This window comes from Callithrix jacchus, chromosome 8 (assembly GCF_049354715.1).
Source record: "Callithrix jacchus isolate 240 chromosome 8, calJac240_pri, whole genome shotgun sequence".
Lineage (NCBI taxonomy): Eukaryota > Metazoa > Chordata > Mammalia > Primates > Cebidae > Callithrix > Callithrix jacchus.
The window spans coordinates 93,150,705-93,173,386 of record NC_133509.1 but is presented as its reverse complement, the minus strand read 5'-3'; the positions used below and the strand labels follow the sequence as shown (position 1 = coordinate 93,173,386).

Here is a 22,682-nt window from a genome sequence, read left to right as displayed (position 1 = left end):
GGAGGTATCTCCCAGTCAGGAGGCACTGGTATCAGGAATCCACTTGAGGAGGCAGTCTGTCCATTAGCAGAGCTTGAGCACTGTACTGGGAGATCTGCTGCTCTCTTCAGAGCCAACAGGCAGGAATGTTTAAGTCTGCTGGAGCTGTGCCCACAGCTGCCCCTTCTCCCAGGTGCACTGTTCCAGGGAGATGGGAGTTTTATTTCTTTTAGAGATGTCCTGCCCAGAGAGGAGGAATCTAGAGAAGCAGTCTGGCTGCCAAGTTTTGTGCTTGAAACCCAGGGCCCTGTTGGTGTAGGCACCCAAGGGAATCTCCTGGTCTGCGAGTTGCGAGGACTGTGGGAAAAGCGTAGTATCTGGCCACAGTTTCTTGGCTGTGGGAGGAAGTTCCTAACCCCTTGTGTTTCTTGGGTGAAGCAACACCCCACTCTGCTTCTGTTCACCCTCTGTGGGCTGTACCCATTGTCTAACCAGTCCCAATGAGATTAACTGGGTACCTCAGTTGGAATTGCAGAAATCACCCACCTTCTGTGTTGATCTCGCTGGGAGCTGTACACCAGAGCTTTTCCTATTCAGTCATCTTGCCCAGGTCCCTAAGATATATCTTATACATATAATCTTAAATATTCACTGAAGAGAAACAATTTTGTTATCTCCCTAACACTATATAGAACATGTACCATCTTTAGCATTTCCTCACCAGCATCCTTTAAGGCTTAGGACAAATATAGATTCAATTCTATCTGTTAAAGGAGAGCTGATTATAACATGGGTATTCAAAAAGAAGAGAAACAGTCATGCTAATAAAAGCTAACACTTTTAGGGCCAGGCACAGTGGCTCATGCCTGTATTCCCAACACTTTGGGTGGCCAAAGCAGGTGGATCACAAGGTCAAGAGACTGAAACCCCATCTCTACTAAAAATACAAAAATTAGCTGGGCATGGTGGCGTGCACTTGTAGTCCCACCTACTCGGGAGGCTGAGGCAGGAGAACTGCTTGAACACAGGAGGTGGAGGTTGCAGTGAACAAAGCTAACACTTATAGCTCTTAAAATATGTCAGGTTCTACTGTAAGTGTATCTTATGTCTTTAATTACCATAATGAGATATTTGTAATATATTACAGGATCACCAACTAGTAAATAGATGAGCTAGAATTTGAGCTCATGTCATTTGCCTCCAAAGTACTTCTAATTCTAAATAGAAGAAAAGAATCATCAAAAACAACTGGAGTCCTTAAGCAGTGTTTCTCAAAGGGCAGTCCTTCCTCTTCTGCATCCGAATAACCAGGGGTACTAATTTAATGTTCACAATTCCAGACCCCACTTCAAGCAAACATTCAGTTTAGGATCTGCATTTTATTAATACATAAGTACTCCAGGAGAATTTTAAATCTGTTAAAGTTTGAAAAATACTGTATCAGAGACTAACAATCTAGTAGTTCATCCTACATGTATAGTAAGATTATATTACTTCTCTAATTTATTTATTTTAGTTTTCAATCAAGTTTTTAATGAAAATATCATAAAAGAACAGTTTCTCATAGCCATACATTAAGAATACTCACTTCTGAATTGAGAGATCACTCATTGATGAATTGCTTTTTTATGATACTGGATGGCTGTGTAGCTATAGCTCTGACCTGAATTTATACAAACTCTCCAGGGTAATGTATTCTGAATTGAAATAAGCTTCTCTTTTTATTTTCATTGTATGAACAAAAAGGGTAGACTTGGTTTAGTGGAATAGTCTGCCTAATTTACATAAAATTAAAATAACTAAAAAATTAAGTAAATCATTACTAGGTTGATTAAAAGAGTAACATTTGTAATACAGCAACTTGCAGCTAATTTGGAGGGCATTGTGGTATAATAAAAATAATACTGAGCCAAGAGTGGTGGCTCATGCCTGTAATCCCAGCACTTTGGGAGGATGAGATGGGAGGATCACTTGAGTCCAAGAGCTCAAGACCAGCCTAGGCAATATAACAAGATCCCATCTCTATAATAATAATAATATTCAACAAGAAGTAAGATCAGATGCGACTCCTAATCGTAATTACAACCTTTGGTTCTGTTGAACTGGAGATGCTTCTTCTGCTCCCAATTCTTAAGTATTAAAATGTGAAGATTTTTATCAAATCTATATTTACCGCTGGGATTATAAGGTTAAATTATTTGTAATCACTATTGAATAAAAAAGGCTACTAATTGATCTAATAGTTTAAATTATATTTTATATCAATTTGATTTCTATTTTAAGAATCATAATAAAAACTTTAAAGTCAAGTTTCAGGAAATCTGGCTAAGAACAATGAAAGGGTTGAAGAGGTTTTCGGAATGTTGGCAAGTCTTCAAAACAATCCTAGTGTATGATTTTGGTGAGATGTGTTTAATGTCTAAAAGATGAGAAAAATCCAAGCTCTCCATTCACAGTGTATAATTAATTCCACAAAAAGGAAATTAAACAATTTCCACAATTAAAATACTTCTACATTGAAAAGGAAATTACTTTTAGTACCAACAAGTAAAAATGTTAGAGAAATCCTGCATAATATTCAATGTCTTATTTAACAGATTTTCCATGTCAATCCTTTATGCATTTTGCTCATCCTGAGGGATCATCCTTAGTTATGTACTTTTGTCTCTTTGATTATACATATATGATATAAATATAGATATTATATATAGATAGATATGCATACATATATTCTATAAGAACAGTTAAAATAATCACCTATGTTTTAAAATCCATTATTGTGTCAGAGAAATATTTTTTCTCATATGGATTATGCCTCCCTCATCCAAACATCCTCACATAAAATGTAAGAAAGGTATAATATGCAAGTTGACCTAACACACTTGTAGCCACATGTTTATTTTTCAGCACTACAAGAAAAAAGTGACAAGTTGACAGTATAATTATAGAAAGTTGTTTGTCTTTTCATATTTAATAGTATTCTAACAAATTATTTCTGAGATGCAGTGTTTTAAAGAAATTCTTCTTCTCAACTACCCCTTTCTTCTTTTTCTCCCCCTGGTTTAATAAGGACTTGTTTATTTTGAGGAAGAAAGGTCCCAAACATCAGGCTGTTCACAAAAATAACCCACAGTATCAACTTTAGAAAACAAATCTTAAGACTATAACTAATTATTTTTTCCAGAGGATGCATTTGACATGCCAACTCTCATTCATAAAAATACACTGTTACATTTGTGTTGTATTGCCCCACACAGCACACTAATGTGGGGGTGTAATACCTTCTAACTCAAAGCTGCTTCCAGGAGCTACTCACCTAAAGGAGATACTGCCTTTGCAGTTAAGGAAGCAACTATTGAACTTATGTGTGAATGAAAAGAACTGTACTCCTTGTATAACAAGAGATTATTTTGGAGGCAGTTGATAAAAACCATACATCCATTTTATTGTTAAGTCATAAAGAGGTATCAAAATTAAAAGCAAAAATTACAGGGTAAGACTTAACAAAACTACTAGGAGTATCAAAGGAAGTGAAAATGGGAATAGGCACAGGGCAATATAAATTAATATAAATTAATGAACATGGGAAGGACAAGAATGGGGAGAACAGTGAGCATGTGCTGAAGATACTAGGGGAGTGGATCTGGTGAAAAATCTGAACTTAGACAAGTGCCTAGGTAAAGAAATAATGGGATAAGACTTCTAAACCCTACTATGTGCTTAAGAGTCATCTTTGCCACTGGCACTGTCTCTGTCATCCTCTTCTTCCTCAGACTCTTTTTCATCATCCTTGATCAACTCCAGCTGGTCATCCCCCTTCTTCATTATCATCATCATCATCATCCAGTAGGTCCCCCTTCTCAGCAAAGTCGTATGCACCTACCTTAGACTCCATCTTCACATTAGTCTCTACTGCTCTTCTCCTCTTCTAACTTATCATGCTTCATCTCTACTGCTGGTTTCCTATTCCTTTTCCATTTTATCCAGGTTTTCCAGGAGAGAATCCACTTATTTTTATCTGGGTCAATTCCTTCTTAACGGCCTGAAGGTCATCTCCTTTCAACTTTCCAGACTTGGAAGAGCCCACTTTTGTTCCTTTGTGAGGTGTTTCCTGATACATGCTGATGTTTCAAGGGCATTACAACCCAAGCAATAGGAGGAGGAGGAACACGTGCTGGGTAACTGCACATCCTATCATAATAATCGCATTAAAAGACATGGTCCAAGTCAAAAGAGGAGCCGTACATCTCTGCCTACAGCAGCCCGGGCATTTCTCGTATTAACATATTGAATGAAGGCAAAGCACTTATGAACAGAACAACCTACAATTTTGTCATACCTCAAAAAGATTGCCTCCACATCAGATTTCTTGAGCACAAGTGTGTTGAGATTTCCAGTGAACACATGAAGTTCATGGATGGAGGATCTGTCTTGTCAGTAATGTTGTTGGCCATTGCATTTGATGATAAAATTTCTCTCAAAGCAGAAACTGAAGCTGAAGATCAAAAAAATCTCACAGGAGTGGGGAGAGAGAAGAGATTCGATTCTGAAACTCCTACTTCCGGGTTCTATGTGGAGAAGAGGACTGCTGCTTGAGGTTGGCAAGGTAGCCACAACCTGTCAATCTTCATCTCTTCACAAAATGACCTCCTTTCTTCTTTTTATCCCTAGAGAGCAAATGCTTTGTTTTATCCCTTTCTAGGTCCACAGCACTTTCTATGGTACTTTATGTAAAGAGATGGTAAAAAAGACTAAGAATGAATGCACAATGGAATATAAAAAGGAATAAAGTAATGATATCTGCTACAACATAAATGGACCTTGAAAACATTATGTTGCCAGATGCAGTGGCTAACACTTGTAATCCCTGCACTTTGGGAGGCCGAGGCAGGCAGATTGCTTGAACTCAGGAGTTCGAGACCAGCCTGGACAACAGAGTCAGACCATGTCTCTAAAAAAATGAAAACAAAATTAGCTGGGTGTGGTGGCACACACCTGCAGTCCCCGCTACTCAGGAGGCTGAGGTGGGAAAACTCCTGGAGCCCAGGAGGTCGGAGGCTGCAGTGAGCCATGATCATGCCACTGCTCTCCAGCCTGGGTGACACAGCTAGATTCCGTCTCAACAAGAAAAAAGAAACATTAAGTGAAAGAAGCCAAACAGAAAAACTACATCTTATATGATTCCACTTATATGAAATGTCCAGAATAGGGAAATCCATAGGGAAAGTAGATTAGTGGATGCCAGGGATGGGGTTGAGGAGGGCAGAATGGAGAATAATTACTAATAGATATGGAGTTTCTTTTTATTACCCTAAGAAAATTTCTAGAATTAGAAAGTGAAGATAATTCGGCAACTTTTGAATATATAAAAAACCAATGAGAATTTAAAAGGGAGAATTTTACAGTATGTGATTAATATCTCAACTTTAAAAAAAGAGTGAATGAATGCCCACACTATTTTTCTCTCTCATCTAAAGTTCAAAAGATTGCCCATGAACTAATATCTAAGCTGATTTAATTTTCCCCACCCTTGGTCATATTATCAGTTGCCACTACCCTCTGTTCAACTATTATGTCCTCAAAGAATAAAAATTTATGTTAATATCATAAAAGAAATCAATCTTTTGGAAAAGCAAATAAAAATCACTTTAGATTATTCCACTGTGGCTGTTTGCAAGACTGTCTACATTAAAAAGAGTCAGTAATGGAAAAATGATTGTAATGAAATATTCTCATTTTTCTCTTCCCTTCCTTCTTCCATCTTATTACTAAATAACAGAATTAAGTGTTGTTTGGGGTTAATAGCAAATGATGTAATCATCACATTCAATTCCATGAACAAATATTTACTGATCACCACAGTGTTACACTGGGAAACAAGCTCTCTTAAATAAGAAACAAATAACATATCTTAAAAACAAGTCACAAAACTATCCCATATATCACTTTCTTTGGAATATTACATAATCAGTCTGGGGAATATAGAGATGATAAAGGCAGCTCGTTAACAAGCTGTTAAGTCACACAATAAATATTCATTAAATGCTTATTCAATAAATAGTATTACACAAGGAAAGGAGCATCAGCTTTGCAATCAAGTCTATCTGTGCTGGATTTCCAGATCTTCATTTTGTAAATTGTGTGCTTTGGGAAAATTAGTTAACATTCATGAATCTTATTCTCTATGGTAAAACAGGAATAAAACTACCTGAGGCAGGCATGATGGCACACACCTGTTGCCCTAGCTACTCAGAAACTGAGGCAGGAGGATTGCTTGACCCCAGGAGGTTGAGGATGCAATGAACTATAATCATACCCCTGCACTCCAGCCTGTGTGACAGTGAGACTCTGTCTCTATAAAACAAACAAACAAAACTCCCTACCTAGGATGGTATTGTGAGGAATAAATGAAATAATAGGAACATACCTAGCAAGCTTCTGGTAAATGAAAACTATTTTTGTTTTTTGTTTTGTTTTTGTTTTTGCTTTGAGACAGTCTCACTCTGTTGCCCAAGCTGGAGTGCACTGGTATGATCTCAGCTCACTGCAACCTCCACCTCCCAGGCTCAAGCAATTCTCATGTCTCAGCCTCCCAAGTAGCTGGGACTACAGGCATGTGCCACCATACCCAGCTAATTTTTGTATTTTTAGCAGAGACAGGGTTTCACCGTGTTGGCCAGGCTGGTCTCAAACTCCTGACCTCAAGTGATCCACCCACCTGGGCCTCCCTAAATGCTGGGATTACAGGTGTGAGCCACTGTACCTAGCCAAAAACTATTGTTAAGATTGTAACTATGTTCAAGGCAGAGAAGAGCTAGGGGAAGAGAGTGGGTTAAAATGAGTAAGACGTTTCCAATTGGAGGTTCAGTAAGGACTCAAAAAGATGGAGCTGAATGTTGAAGAATAAGTAATTTGTAGGCAAATAAAAGTGGGAAGAGAAGGAAACTCTGGGTGGAAGGAAGATAATGCAGAAAGGCATCGATACTTAGAAGCGTAGAGTGTGGAGGGGCCTCAATTAATGTTTATTGAGTTGAGCTGGGTTGATTACACATTATATTGAATGTGCCAGTATAAAACACAAGTTTTTGAGATGACAGTTCTTCCCTTTCTGAAATCTAAAAAAAAATTTAAACAAGAGTATTTCTACTGTAAATTTATTAGCACATAAAACTTTTTCTTTGTTTTTCATTAGTCACTATTAATTACAAAACATAAATGTTTCAGACCTTTAGTGTAAATGGAATGTGTTTTTAAACACCTAAAAATCCAGTTTACATTGTATTGAAGATATAATGTATTGTAAAATATGTCAAACTATCTCCTGTTAATAGAAGAAAAAGATGTAAGAGTAAATAAATGTAATACAGTATCATATTTACATACCTTTTAACAACAAAACTTTTTATACCTTCCAAAATGATAAGCTTTTAGTACAAGCTAATTAAGAAAATTCATAATAAGTGGCCAGGCTCAGTGGCTCATGCCTGTAATCCCCGCAATTTAGGAGGCCAAGGTGGGCAGATCATGCGGTCAGGAGTTCGAGACCAGCCTGGCCAACATAGTGAAACCCTGACTCTACTTAAAAAAAAAAAAAAAAAGAAAATTTATAATAAGCAAAAGAAGTGTCACAAACTCAGTAATATGTACATTATTTTACTGAAGTATAAAGTTATAACAAGATTAACCATTGAAAAATTCATAGTTGTATAGACACTACCCTAATTACAATATAGAATATTTCCATCCAAATGGAAAAAAGTTTCTTCTTGTCATTTGTTGTCAAACTCTGCTTTGAGGCAACCACTGACCTGTTCTCCATATCTATAGTTTTGCCCTTTCCAAAATGTCACATAAATGGAACCATACAGTATGCAGCCTTTTAAATTTAACTTCTTTCACTACATATAATACAATTGAGATTCATCTGTGCTGCTGTGTGTGTATCAGTAGTTCATGTCTTTTCATTGCTGAGAACTATTTCACTGTATGGATGTACCACATAGATTGTTTATTCATTTACTTGTTGAATGACATTTTGGTTGATTCCAGTTTTGGGTAATTATAAATGAAACTGCTAAAAAATTTTTGAGTACTGGTTTTGTGTGAAAGTAAGTCTTCATTTCTCTTGAGTGAATACATAGAAAATATTCTGCTGAGTCATATGATAAATTTGTGTTTAATTTTATAAGAAACTGTCAAACGGTTTTCCAAGGTGTATGTTACATTCTGCATTCCCACCAGCAATGTATCAGCGTTAGAATTTATCTACATCCTCACCAATACATGGCAGTATCAGTTTCCTTGATTTTGGTCAACCTAATGGGTATTCAGTGGTATCTAATTTTTAATTTGCATCTTTCCAATTACTAATAATGTTGAACAATTTTCCATGTGCTTATTTGCCATCTAAATATCTTTTTCTGGTGAAGTATCTGTTCAAATCTTTTATCTATTTTAAAAATTGGGTTTGTTTTTCTACTGTTGAGTTTTGTAAGGTCTAAAAATATATTCTGGACATAACTACATTAGAAAGCAAATTTGAAAATATTTTCTTCCAGTCTGTGGTTTGTCCATTTTCACTCTTAATGCTGTCTTTTGAAGAACAGAAATTTTTATTTTGATGAAATCCAATTATCAAGTTTCTGCAATATCTTACAAATGTTTGCCCAGCCAAAGGTCACAATGATTTTCTCCTATATTTTCTTCTATAACATTTAGGCTTTACATTTAGATTTATGATCCATTTTGAGCTCATTTTTGCATATGTTTGTGAAATATAGATTGAGGTTCATTTTTCTATATAGAGATGAGCTCTGTCGAAACATCATTTGTTGAAAAGATTATCCTTTATCCATTGAATTGTCTTTCCCATTTGTAGAACTCAATTTATCAACTCATCATAAATGTGTGGACTTTTTTTGAATTCTCTATTCTATCCCATTGATATTTATGCCAATACCCCACTGTCTTGATTACTGTAGCTTTATAATAAGTATTAGAGTTATACAGTATCATCTTCCAACTTTACTTTTCTTTTCAAGTTATTTTCGCTATTCTAGGTCCTCTGCATTTTCTTATGGGTTTTAGATTCCGCTTGTCAACTTCTACCTAAAACTCCCTGCTGGAATTTTTTTGAGATTGCACTGAATCTATAGATCAATTTGGAGAAAACTGACATTTTAAATTCTGCCTTGTCCCTTTGGCAAGTTTTGTTCAGGACTGTTTCCAACCACTCTCCCAACAATAAAAAACTTCTAATAGTGCTGATAAAAGATTGTGGGACCAAGACTATTTTCTTCTTCTCCCCGAGGAGTGGATTCTTTTTTTTCCTTTATCCTTTACCCAGCCACAATAGGTTTTCACCTATACCCTGGAAATAACAAATGTGCTGCCCCTTCCTCAGTGACTTGAGGCTTTTGTTCTTACAGGAGAAGTGTCAAAGTGGGGCATCCTGTCTTTCTGGCAGTGACAGTCACTCCCTTCATTCAGGCCTGCACCAGTGAAGGAGAACCTCTGCCTTTTCCCAAATCTTTCTTTAGAGGCCTGTGCAGAAGAAGCCTAGAAGTGCATGTGAACTCCGCTTGTATATGTGACTACCAATGGTTCTATACTTGGCCTTTAGCAACCCACCTAAAAAGTTTAGCCAAATACTTCTTATCTGCTTGATTGGTGCCTGGTGTTTCTTCCTGAGACTGTGCTCTATCACAAGTGAGACAGTGCTTGTGTCTCATCTCTTTTTGGAGGAGTCTGCATTTTCTTGGACTTTAGGCTACTTAGTTGCTCTGCATCAGAAGCTCTCTGATGAGTTCAAGAAATGTTATGATTCTTTAGTTTATCTGACATTTTATTATATTTAGGGTGAAAGTGACATTCTTTCCAATTTCCTCATCCTAGGTGGAAAGAAAATTCCCAAATTTAGCAACATTTCAAAGTGAATTTATTTTTTGTTAATCACTAATAGCATGGATTTATGGAAAACACATATTCAGACAATGCTTATTACACATTTGGACTCACAGATTTTTGACAGACTTACTAGTCTGTGCTTCAACCCCTCCCTATCAGAGATCCACACACATGGTTTTGAAATCCATATCACACCTTAAGATTTTTTAAAAGTCAACTTAAAACCCTTTTAACTATGGTTTTGAAATGACTAAGGTCAATTGTAATAGCTATTGTAATTTAGCTAAATTTCAAATACAAAGGCAAAAAAAGTACCATTTTATTAAAGAAGAAAAATTATCTGCATACATGGTCAGAAACAGCTTCTAATACTATGTAAGCTTTGAATTTTTTAATGCTCACATATTTAAAGTCACTGTCACCATTATATGAGGTATAAAAGGTTCTAAACTGGCTAGAAATTTAACTTGGGACATAATGCCAGAAGGAAATATTTGTGATTCTGTATTTCCCACAAAAAGGTAAACTGATTTTGACAAATAACAGCAATTACACCTATTACTTTTAGCACTTTGAAACTTATTTTCTGAGTAACATGTATAATCTACAAATAAGAAAACTGAAAACTGCTGAGATTTTTTAAGCAAATTTGACAATCTAGTCTTTCATAGCATCTTACCACAAAACATATGACTTATTTTTTTCCCCATTGACTGATAGTAGCATATAGTATGTTTGACTTTGTAATGGTAATTTATTATGATGGTCTTCAAATTTAAAGGGAAAAAAAGAAGAAAAATAATATTTAAAGTGTACTATTTTAATACATTGCTTTATAGAATTTAATTGTTCCTGGGCTTATCACAAATAAATTGACTTAAAACTAGCCTCTCATTTGTAATGATGAACGTTAACTTGCATAGCAAAAGATGAGTAAAAATTTATTTGCACAGCAAAGGGGGGAAATAGAAATGACCCATTCAAATACTGTTTTAAAGAGTGCTTTCACTATAAAACTGTTAGATACACTTATAACACATAGAATCAGATAAGTGGTATCATGTGGTCAAAGACAGACTCAATAAATTCAATACCAAATGAAAAGATTTTACTCTTAAAGACTCCAAAGAGATCACTTGTCAGAACAACGAATTCCTCTCTTTTATATTAAAATCTGAAAGTAATAATCAAGGGAGAAAAAAACTAATTGTTTTACTAAGTTCCTAGCAATACCATGCTGGAATCTGTGTCCTACCATTCTTCAGTTAATTTTTTAATGGATGATCATTTTAACAGCTGCTCTACTTCTTTCTTTATACACATATATTAAACTACTACACATTTCAAAGTGAAATACATGACACTTCCCCCTGAAATAGCCAAAAATTGGCATTCTAGTATTCTTGGAAGCATTTATCTGCTAGAAAAGATGTGGCTTTGATTCCCTGGTGGTAAGGTGAATTTCCTTCATTATCTTCAAGGTCTCTATGTATGACAGGATTGAATTCCTTCGAGGTCACCCAAAGTCCTGAGAGCTCCAGAGAATTATTTTGGCACTCTGACTTCTATTTTCTGTAACATTTGGCAATGTCTCAAAGTTTCATCAGAGAAAAAAAATAAAACCCACAAAATCTATGGGAAAAATGTCATAACTGACTATATTTGCAAAGGCAATCATATTCATTCAAGAAATTTTCAGTATGAAGATGTGTATCAATTATAGAATGAAAGACTTGGCCTCTATTTAAAATGCTCTCTTTATAGCCCACTGACATTTATTTGTGTTAGTCAAGGCTGATATAAGTCTGCTCTCCTAATTTTTGTATTAGATGTAAAATTAAACGCAAAACATTTCAAATGTATCAAATCCAACTGTTGTAAACCCTTTTCACATAAAACTTCCTTCCACCAGCAAACATCTTACCAGAGATATTTTCCTATCAGCTGAGAAAAATAATTATTTCATTAGATACAATATTCCCAAGAAAATAAAATTTATTTATAATGTCAAAAATGATTATTTTTAAAAAACGCTAAATTTAAAAAACTATCACTGACTGTGAAGGGTGGTTCATGAATGAGCACTCAGTAGAAGAACATGAAGGAAGTCCTAAAATTATCTTAGAAACATTTATCTGCCCATATCTATATACCATCGTGAATAATTTTCAAATCACCATGAAAGGAGTTTCTAGGCAATTTCCCATAGTACATTAATATTAACATACTATGGTGACATTTTTTTAAAAAAAGGTCAAGACAAAGTTCTGAAAAGTTGGAGCAAGAGGGGAACAGAAAACAAATGGAAGAGTGAAAACCTAAACCCGATGTGGCATAATCTTGCTATCTTGAGTACTTTCTCATTTAGGTCCTTCTCCAAACACCAAATGCACAGTTACATTTGCAATTATACCGATACCCGATAATATGTATTTGCTCAACTAAATATTATTTGAAAATTAAATAAAGATCACAGTTATAAAAGCAAAAAGGAAAAATTCCACTTCTCAAAATAGTCCTAATACTTCTTCCAGGATTGTGGACAGAAAGTTTTTAAACAGAAAAAATCTTAGTTTCTACTGCCAAATTTCAGATTTTAGGTTATATAAAATGTAATGATTAAGAAGCAAGATGGCAAACAAAGCCATAATTACGTTAGAAACATAAAGACAATATCAAAATGCTTGAATGCTGACTGTGGAATTAAAGGTAACCACACAAATTTGATAAAGAACAGTTAAGTTCATCCATTTCATAGTATGTAACATGAAAGGCAATTGTTTTTAAGTTATACTTGGTCAACATCACCACGCACTAAATAATGTGCTTTACAGAGCATATTAACAGCCATAATTCCTGTCTTTAATATATTATAATTTTAAACAGACTTATTTACAGATAAAAAGACCTTGGTATTCAACTGAACAAGAGCTAAAAGGTTAAAGGAAAGATACCAGCTAAGAGTTTTAAAAATCCACTAGAAATAGTGTTTACTGGTAAAAAGAACAAACAAATTTATAGTCAAATACAATACTGATTCTTCATCAAAATGGACTAAACGAGAGAAAACAAAAACCTAGAGAGCAGTAGGATATATACAAAAGTGGAGAATTCTCATATTTGTTCAATATCCAGACTATTATATTATTACATAAAAAACAAGTCTTACCTTGTTGCTGTGAAGGTGCAATATCACATTTATTTCTAATGCGTAGGTAACTTTGTTCTGGTTTGTGTTCAACTTGCTTAACATTTTGCTTTTGCTTTTGTGGATACTAAATAATTTAAGATATGAGGTCATAATATTATTTTTTAGTTACTTAAAAAACTGAGATGCCAAAATATACAGGTGTTTATTATATAAAATTTTAATAATATGCTTGCTTTTTATTGCCATTTATTTATTAGCACTTCTACCAATAAATAGGTGATGAGGTATATATTACAAAAGAAAAGACATTGTAAAAAAAAAAGAATTTAAAAGTCTTGGATCATATATACAGATTTCAAACATTCAAGTCAATTCTGTCTATTTTTATTAGAGAACTCAGAGCTACTTATAAATCAAACTACTTTATATATATATAATGGATTTAGACAGGATAAGCACTTAATTTGGCAGCAAACTCTTCCATATAACCATTTTTTGCATAAAATGAAAATCTGCATAATGCACTGCAATTTTTGAAGAGCTTTTACATATAGCAACACCATTTAATTCTCAGAAGTGTGAGTAGGTATTATCCTCCATTTGCCATTCAAGAAACATATGCTTCATCATAAGCCCTATCATCTCTATCCCTTACTGCAACATAATCAACTTTGAAATCTACAGTAGTCACAAATCTCATAATCATATATCACAAAGTGTGTGATTTTTTCGTTCTTCTCTTCCTTATTTTATGAGCTTACTTTTGAATAAGCCCCTGAAAACAGCTATAAGATACATGTTTTTTTTCTTGTTTTTATTTATTTTTGCCCTTCTCCTGACTGTAAAGATACCTTTAACAGGAGCTTAAAAAGAAATCTCTGGACCCTTATCAATAAATACAACCAGAGACGAATCTGAAACATCTGTCCACATGGCCACTGCAGCTTTAGCAGGCATCCTCTTTATCTAGGGGTAAAAATGAGTAGCTTTAAGCTGCAGTAATAATAACTAGCTTTCACTCTGGTCTTTCAAGTTTAGAGCTGTTAGTCATGTATGTTTCTTCCTTGAAGGAAATATTATCTTGGTGTTTATTTCTAAGATGGGTACTAGGACTATCTCTGGCTCTGGCTGCTGACACTTTGAACCTCTCAATTGGTTTCCTTACTTACTCACAGTGAATAAGAGCTGTGAACACAGGAGCTAAACTGCCTGTGTTCAAATCTGGCTAAGGCATTTTCTAGCTTTGACCTTAGGCAAGTTATTTAACTCCTCAATACCTCAATTTCCTGATTCATGAAATAAGGATAATAATAACAACTACCTCATTAGGCTGTTATAAGGACTAAATGAGTTAAAATACATAAAAAACTTAGAACAGCATCTAGCACTATAAATAAGTGTGTGCTATTATATTACTAACCATACATCCCTGCTAGCTAAAGAAATCTAACAAAGGAATTTTCTGAGGCCCATATTTCTGGTAACACTTTATAGTTTTATTCTAAAAACAAGCCACCAATTAAGAGGAAGCAATTCTTATATTTTTAAACAGTTTTATTAAGGTATAAGTAATAGACTATAAACTGCACATATTTAAAGTGTCCAATTTGCTATTTTGACCTATGTATAAACCCATGAAAGCATCACCACAATCAAGATAATACAATAAACACATCCATCAATCTCAAAAGTTTTCTCACACCCTTTTATCTTCTCCCTCTTGCCCATCCCACCTCTATCTCCTACTTTCTCAAGAACTGAAATGCTTTCTATTACTAGAAATAAGTTTGCATTTTCTAGAATTTTATATAAGTAAAATAATGAGGTTTTTTTTTTGGTATGGCTTCTTTACTCAACATAACTTTTGTAAGAACCATCCATGTTACTGTTTGTATTAATAGTTCATGTTTTTGGTTGCTAAATATTCCACTGTACAGGATATACCACAATTTGTCCATTCACTAGTTGACGGACATTTGTGTTGTTTCCAGTTTTGGGCTAATACAAATATAAAGTTGTATGAACATTCATGTACAAGTCTTTGTGCAAACATATGTTTTAGTTTCTCTTGGGAAACTAGGAGTGAAATGCATGGTTCATTTGCTGGGTGTATATTTTTAAAGAAATGGCCAAGCTCTTTTCCAAAGTGGTTGGATCATTCTGCATTCCCAATCAGCAAAGTATGAGAGTTCAGTTGCTCTACATCCTTGCTGACACTTGGCATGACAGTCTTTTAGATTTTAGATATTCTAATAGCTATGTAGTGGTAGATCATTGTTTTATTTTGCATTTTCCTAATGACTAACTCTGTTGAGAATCTTTTTATGTGCTCATTTGCCATTCATATATCTTCTCTGGGTAAAGTACTTGTCCAAATCTATTGTGTATTTTTTAACTGGATTGTTTGTTTTCTTAATATTGAGTTATGCGAGCTCTTTATATATTTTGAATACAAGTCTTTGATCAGAAAAGTGATTTGTAAATATTTTCTCCCAGTCAGTGACTTGCCTTTTAATTCTCTTAACAGTTTTGAAGAACAGAAGTTCTTATTTTTGATAAGACCAATTAAAAAAAATATTTTTCATAGATAGTACTTTTGGTATCATATTCTAGAAATGTTTGCCTAATCGTGGCCACAAAAAAATTTTTTTATACAGAAGTTATTAACAGATACTTTTTTATTATTAACTAGTTTTTCCTGATCATCACTTGGTCACAGGTTGGTAATACTGAACCCTACATAATCATGTGTTCCAAAAACAATCTTTATCTTACATATTTTTTTGGTTTCATCCTTAACACATGTACTGCTACACAATATCACGAATAAATACTTATTCATAAATGAGTTCAAAATGAGTAATGAATTGTCAATATACAAATAAAAAACTATTTAATAATAAACATTCTTTAGATTAACAGCTTGGTGAGCAATTAACCTATTTTTTCAGTACACAAGATTGCATGTGCCATTGGCTTCACTCAGTATAAAATTTCTTACGCAATACATTTCTTATGAAACACTTTTTACAAATTTCAATGTAATAAAGATTTACTGAACACCTACTATGTGCAATGTACTGAGCTAGGTATTGCATGCAGATACTGAGATATAAGTGAAATAGTGACCTTACTTTTATATATATTATTTTTATGTATTATTTATTCATTCATTTTTTTGAGACAAAAGTCTCATTATGTCACCCAGTTGGAGTGCAGTGGCATAACCTGGGCTCACCACAACCTCTGCCTCCTGGGCACAAGCAATCTGCCCACCAGCCTGCCAAGTAGCTGGGACTACAGGAGACTGGCTAATTTTTGTATATTTTTATAGAGACAGGATTTCGCTACATTGCCCAGGCTGGTCTCAAATGCCTGGACTCAAGCAATCAGCTGCCTCAGCCTCCCAGAGTGCTGGGATTACAGGTGTGAGCCACTGTACCTGGCCATTACTTTTATTTTTTAATTTAAAGATGAGGGAATTAAGGCTTAAAAGAGGCTAAGTAATGTATTCAAGGGCACAGCTTGGGTGAGCTAAAATTTATATTCAGGCTTGAGTTAGGAAATAAAGGAGGCATGATTTGAAGCTATCTGACTCCAGAGGCTTGGCTCCTGATGGGCCAAAACATGCTAAGGCAATATTGTTTCAATTCTCATTTTAAGTAAAGTACATGTGCTACTAATTTGGTACCTGAGAAAATTCTTCAGCAGCTACTAGTAAATTAACATCATTTTCTCGTGCTGTCAGAAGTGTTGTGGGAAGAACAAGGTTAGAATTTGGCTCCAACTCCAATTCTCCCAAACTCATTGGACCATGACTAGCATATGAATCTTCATAAATACCACCTGTTATCAAAATGTAAACAAAAAGTTAAATTGTTAAATTTATCTTCAAAAATGAACAAGTACTTAACTAAAACTACGAATATTTCTCACCTGCTGAATTAGAAAAAGCAGCGCACTTCAAACAAAAACACCTGGACCAAGCCTTCACTGCAATTAAACCCATAACTCAGAGAGAATGCAAAACGTACCTATGTTCAAACAAATCCATGGAATATTCTATGTAAAGGTTCCAATGAACAAGTTACCCATGCAGTCCATCTGCAGCTTTCTTCCCATGTACAAACTCTTAATACTCCTGCTTACCTTTCTAAGAGTCAATAGAACACTTTCTTTTTTTTTTTTTTGAGACGGAGTTTCGCTCCATACCCAGGCTGGAGTGCAATGGCGCGACCTCGGTTTACCCCAACCTCTGCCTCCTGGGTTCAGGCAATTCTCCTGCCTCAGCCTCCTGAGTAGCTGGGATTACAGGCACACGCCACCGTGCCCAGCTAATTTTTTTTTGCATTTTTAGTAGAGACGGCGTTTCACCATGTTGACCAGGATGGTCTCGATCTCTTGACCTCGTGATCCACCCGCCTCGGCCTCCCAAAGTGCTATCTAAAATGTATTTTTTTTTTTGAGGGGGATGTAGTCTCGCTCTGTCGCCAGGCTTGAGGGCAGTGGCGCAATCTCCCCTCACTGAAATCTCCACCTCCCAGGTTCAAGAGATTCTCCTGCCTCAGCCTCCTGAGTAGCTAGGACTACAGGCACGCACCACCACGCCCAGCTAAGTTTTGTATTTTTAGTAGAGACAGGGTTTCACCAAGTTTGTCCAGATGGTCTTGACCTCTTGATCTTGTGATCCACCTGCCTTGGCCTCCCAAAGTGCTAGATTACAGGGGTGAACCACAGTACCTGGCCATTAAAACATAATCTTGGAGAACGATCCAAGATGGCCGATTGCTAACATCCCGAGATTGCAGCTCTCAGGGAAGGCGCGGAGAACTAGAGGACGCTACACTTTCAGACAAAGTCTGGTCACTCACGGAGCAGGAGATCCCCCAGTGGGAGAACAATCCAAGATGGCCGATCGCTAACATCCTGAGATTGCAGCTCTCAGGGAAGGCGCGGAGGACTAGAGGATGCCACACTTTCAAAGTCTGATTGCTCACGGAGCAGAAGATCCCCCAGTGGAGGAAACACACGGGTCGCCAGCGTGACTCTCGTGGCCGGCACAGCAGTTCCGCCAGCACCTCGGGGCGGCAGCTCTCGGAGCAGAGTAAACACTTTTGGAGGACCCACACGGGCCCCCAGCACAATACCAGAGCCCGGCGCAGCTGCTGTGACGGCACCTCGGTGCAGCAGCGCTCGGCGCAGAGTAAACGGGACGGGTTCCCCTTCTGACCGAGGTTTGGAGTCCTGGGAAGGCAGAGTTGCCTACTACTGGACACAAGAAGGAAGCCAGACAGGAGAATCCTGGGCAGAAAAGCACCAAGTTTTAACGCCGCTGCTCTGGCCCTGGGAACTAACAACCTGGACGTCCACTCAAGAGACCTAATCTGAAAGTTGGTAAATTCAAAGACCACAGGAGGATAAATTTACAATGACGGGAAGAAACCAGCGTAAAAAAGCTGAGAATACTCAAAGTCAGAACGCCTCTCCCTCTAAAGGTGATCACAGTTCCACATCGACAATGGAACAAGGCTTGATGGAGAACAAGCGCATCCTGATGACAGAATCACTCTTCAGGAATGGATAATAACAAACTTCGGTGACTTAAAAGAACAGGTTGTAGCCCAACGTAAAGAAACTAGGAACTTTGAAAAAAGGTTTGATGAAATCCTATTGAGAATAGACAACTTAGAGAGGAGTATGAGTGAATTAATGGAACTGAAGAATACAATACAGGAACTCCGAGAAGTATGCACAGGTTTAAACACTCGAATTGTTCAAGCAGAAGAAGAGATATCAGAGGTCAAAGTCCAACTTAATGAAATAAAACGTGAAGAAAAGATTAGAGAAAAAAGAATAAAAAGGAATGAGCAAAGTCTCCAAGAAAGGTGGGACTACGTGAAAAGACCAAATTTACGTTTGATAGGTGTACCTGAATGTGACGGAGAGAATGAATCCAAGCTGGAAAATACCCTTTAGGATATTATTCAGGAAATTTTTCCTAAACTAGAAAAGCAGGTCAACATTCAACCCCAGCTAATACAGAGAACACCACAGAGATATTCCTCAAGAAGAGCAACCCCAAGGCACATAATCGTTAGATTCACCAGGGTTGAAACGAAGGAGAAAATACTAAGGGCGGCCAGAGAGAAAGGTCAGGTTACCCACAAAGGCAAGCCTATCAGACTTAACAGCAGATCTCTCAGCAGAAACTCTACAAGCCAGAAGAGAGTGGGGGCCAATATTCAACATCCTCAAAGAACAGAACCTTCAGCCCAGAATTTCATATCCAGCCAAACTAAGCTTCACAACTGAAGGAAAAATAAAATCTTTTATGAACAAGCAAGAACTCAGAGATTTTATTACCACCAGGCCTGCTTTACAAGAGCTTCTGAAAGAAGCATTACACACAGAAAGAAACAACTAGTATTAGCCTTTCTAAAAATACACCATAAAGTAAAGAGCACCAACATAAAGAAGAATTTATACCAACGAATCGATAAAACAGCCAGTCAACATCAAAAGGCAGTAACCCTAAATTTAAATCAACTAAATCCCCCAATCAAAAGACACAGCCAAAACCCAATGGCATGTTACATCCAGACCTGTTTCACATGCAAGGATACACAAAGACTCAAAACAAAGGGATGGAGAAAGATTTACCAACCAAATGGAGAGCAAAAATAAATCATAAATAAATAAAAAGCAGGAGTTGCAATTCTCGTATCGGATAAAATAGATTTTAAAGCAACAAAGATACAGTGGTAAAAGGATCAATGCAACAACAAGAGCTAACGATCCTAACACCCAGATATGACTCTTAGATTCAATGAGACAGAAAATTAATTAGGATATCAAGGACTCGAACTCAGATCCGGAACAAGTAAACTTAATAAATATTTATAGAGCTCTCCACTTCAAATACACAAAATATACATTCTTGTCAATACCACATCACACCTACCCATGAGTTTAAATGAAACATTGATTGGCCATTATTAATACCCAATTTTTTTCAAAATAAAGCAATATTTCCATTTACTCTCCCTCTTCCTCTCCTTTGCTTATTTTTTTTTTCTTTCCTTCTCTCAAAAAAAAAGAAATCAACTTGTAAACCTCTAGATCCAGGTCCGAAATGTCCCTCTGATTGCTTGATTTCCTTCCTTCCCTTCCCTCCCTCCCTCCCTCCCTGCTTCCTCCCTTCCTTCCTTCCTTCATCCCTTCCTTCCTCCCTACCGTCCTTCTTCCCTCCCTTCCTGCCTTCCTCCCCCCGAAAAAAAAAAATAAATAAATAAATAAATAAAATAAAATAAAATAAATAAATAAATAAATAAAAAAGAAGATCCCCCAGTGGAGGAAACACACGGGTGGCCAGTGCGACTCTCATGGCCGGCGCAGCGGTTCCGCCCGCACCTCAGCACGGCAGCTCTCGGAGCAGAGTAAACAGGTTCGGAGGACCCGCACGGGCCCCCAGCACGACACCAGAGCCTGGCGCAGCGGCTGTGACAGCACCTAGGCGTGGCAGCGCTGGGCGCAGAGTAAACGGGACCAGTTCCCCTTTTGACCGAGGTTTGGAGTCCTGGGAAGGCAGAGTCGCCTACTACGGACACAAGAAGGAAGCCAGACAGGAGAATCCTGGGCAGAAAAGCACCATTAGTTTTAACGCTGCTGCTCTGGCCCTGGGAACTAACAACCTGGACGTCCACTCAAGAGACCTAATCTGAAAGTTGGTAATTTCAAAGATGACAGGAGGATAAATTTACAATGACGGGAAGAAACCAGCGTAAAAAAGCTGAGAATACTCAAAGTCAGAACGCCTCTCCCTCTAAAGATGATCACAGTTCCACATCGACAATGGAACAAGGCTTGATGGAGAACGAGCACATCCCAATAACAGAATCACTCTTCAAGGAATGGATAATAACAAACTTCGGTGACTTAAAAGAACAGGTTGTAGCCCAACGTAAAGAAACTAGGAACTTTGAAAAAAGGTTTGATGAAATCCTATTGAGAATAGACAACTTAGGAGTATGAGTGAATTAATGGAACTGAAGAATACAATACAGGAACTCCGAGAAATATGCACAGGTTTAAACACTCGAATTGTTCAAGCAGAAGAAGAGATATCAGAGGTCAAAGTCCAACTTAATGAAATAAAACGTGAAGAAAAGATTAGAGAAAAATGGATAAAAAGGAATGAGCAAAGTCTCCAAGAAAGGTGGGACTATGTGAAAAGACCAAATCTACGTTTGATAGGTGTACCTGAATGCAACGGAGAGAATGAATCCAAGCTGGAAAATACCCTTCAGGAAATTATTCAGGAAAATTTTCCTAAACTAGCAAAGCAGGTCAACATTCAACCCCAGCTAATACAGAGAACACCACAGAGATATTCCTCAAGAAGAGCAACCCCAAGGCACATAATCGTTAGATTCACCAGGGTTGAAACGAAGGAGAAAATACTAAGGGCGGCCAGAGAGAAAGGTCAGGTTACCCACAAAGGCAAGCCTATCAAACTTACAGCAGATCTCTCAGCAGAAACTCTACAAGCCAGAAGAGAGTGGGGGCCAATATTCAACATCCTCAAAGAACAGAACCTTCAGCCAAGAATTTCATATCCAGCCAAACTAAGCTTCACAACTGAAGGAAAAATAAAATCTTTTATGAACAAGCAAGAACTCAGAGATTTTATTACCACCAGGCCTGCTTTACAAGAGCTTCTGAAAGAAGCATTACACACAGAAAGAAACAACTAGTATTAGCCTTTCTAAAAATACACCATAAAGTAAAGAGCACCAACATAAAGAAGAATTTATACCAACGAATCGATAAAACAGCCAGTCAACATCAAAAGGCAGTAACCCTAAATTTAAATCGACTAAATCCCCCAATCAAAAGACACAGCCAAAACCCAATGGCATGTTACATCCAGACCTGTTTCACATGCAAGGATACACAAAGACTCAAAACAAAGGGATGGAGAAAGATTTACCAACCAAATGGAGAGCAAAAATAAATCATAAATAAATAAAAAGCAGGAGTTGCAATTCTCGTATCGGATAAAATAGATTTTAAAGCAACAAAGATACAGTGGTAAAAGGATCAATGCAACAACAAGAGCTAACGATCCTAACACCCAGATATGACTCTTAGATTCAATGAGACAGAAAATTAATAAGGATATCAAGGACTCGAACTCAGATCTGGAACAAGTAAACTTAATAAATATTTACAGAGCTCTCCACTTCAAATACACAAAATATACATTCTTGTCAATACCACATCACACCTACCCATAAGTTTAAATGAAACATTGATTGGCCATTATTAATACCCAATTTTTTTCAAAATAAAGCAATATTTCCATTTACTCTCCCTCTTCCTCTCCTTTACTTATTTTTTTTTTTCTTTCCTTCTCTCAAAAAAAAAGAAATCAACTTGTAAACCTCTAGATCCAGGTCGGCAATGTCTCTCTCATTGCTTGATTTCCTTCCTTCCCTTCCCTCCCTCCCTCCCTCCCTCCCTCCCCGCTTCCTCCCTTCCTTCCTTCCTTCCTTCATCCCTTCCTTCCTCCCTACCATCCTTCTTCCCTCCCTTCCTGCCTTCCTCCCCACCCCCAAAAATAAATAAATAAATAAAAATAAAAATA

At 36.7% G+C, this 22,682-nt stretch overlaps 1 protein-coding gene across 11 annotated transcripts in view; it reads right to left on the bottom strand.

The window, feature by feature from the left end:
* The window catches only part of KIAA0586 (KIAA0586 ortholog), a 123,413-nt gene that overhangs the window by 22,164 nt on the left and 78,567 nt on the right, over positions 1-22,682 (bottom strand). For 7 of the 11 annotated variants that reach the window (XR_013521235.1, XM_035260629.3, XM_035260631.3 and 4 more), the window contains 2 exons: positions 16,728-16,882; positions 13,055-13,160 (listed from right to left, as the gene is read on the bottom strand). Coding sequence is in view for 9 of the 11 variants with exons in the window: in XM_035260629.3 (XP_035116520.1) it covers positions 13,055-13,160; positions 16,728-16,882 (261 nt within the window). In the remaining 2 variants the exon portion in view is untranslated. Of the gene's footprint in view, positions 1-4,318; positions 4,647-9,750; positions 9,870-13,054; positions 13,161-16,727; positions 16,883-22,682 lie in introns of those variants that run through there. The other 4 variants (XM_078335030.1, XM_054239976.2, XM_035260632.3 and 1 more) reach the window with 4 other exon arrangements.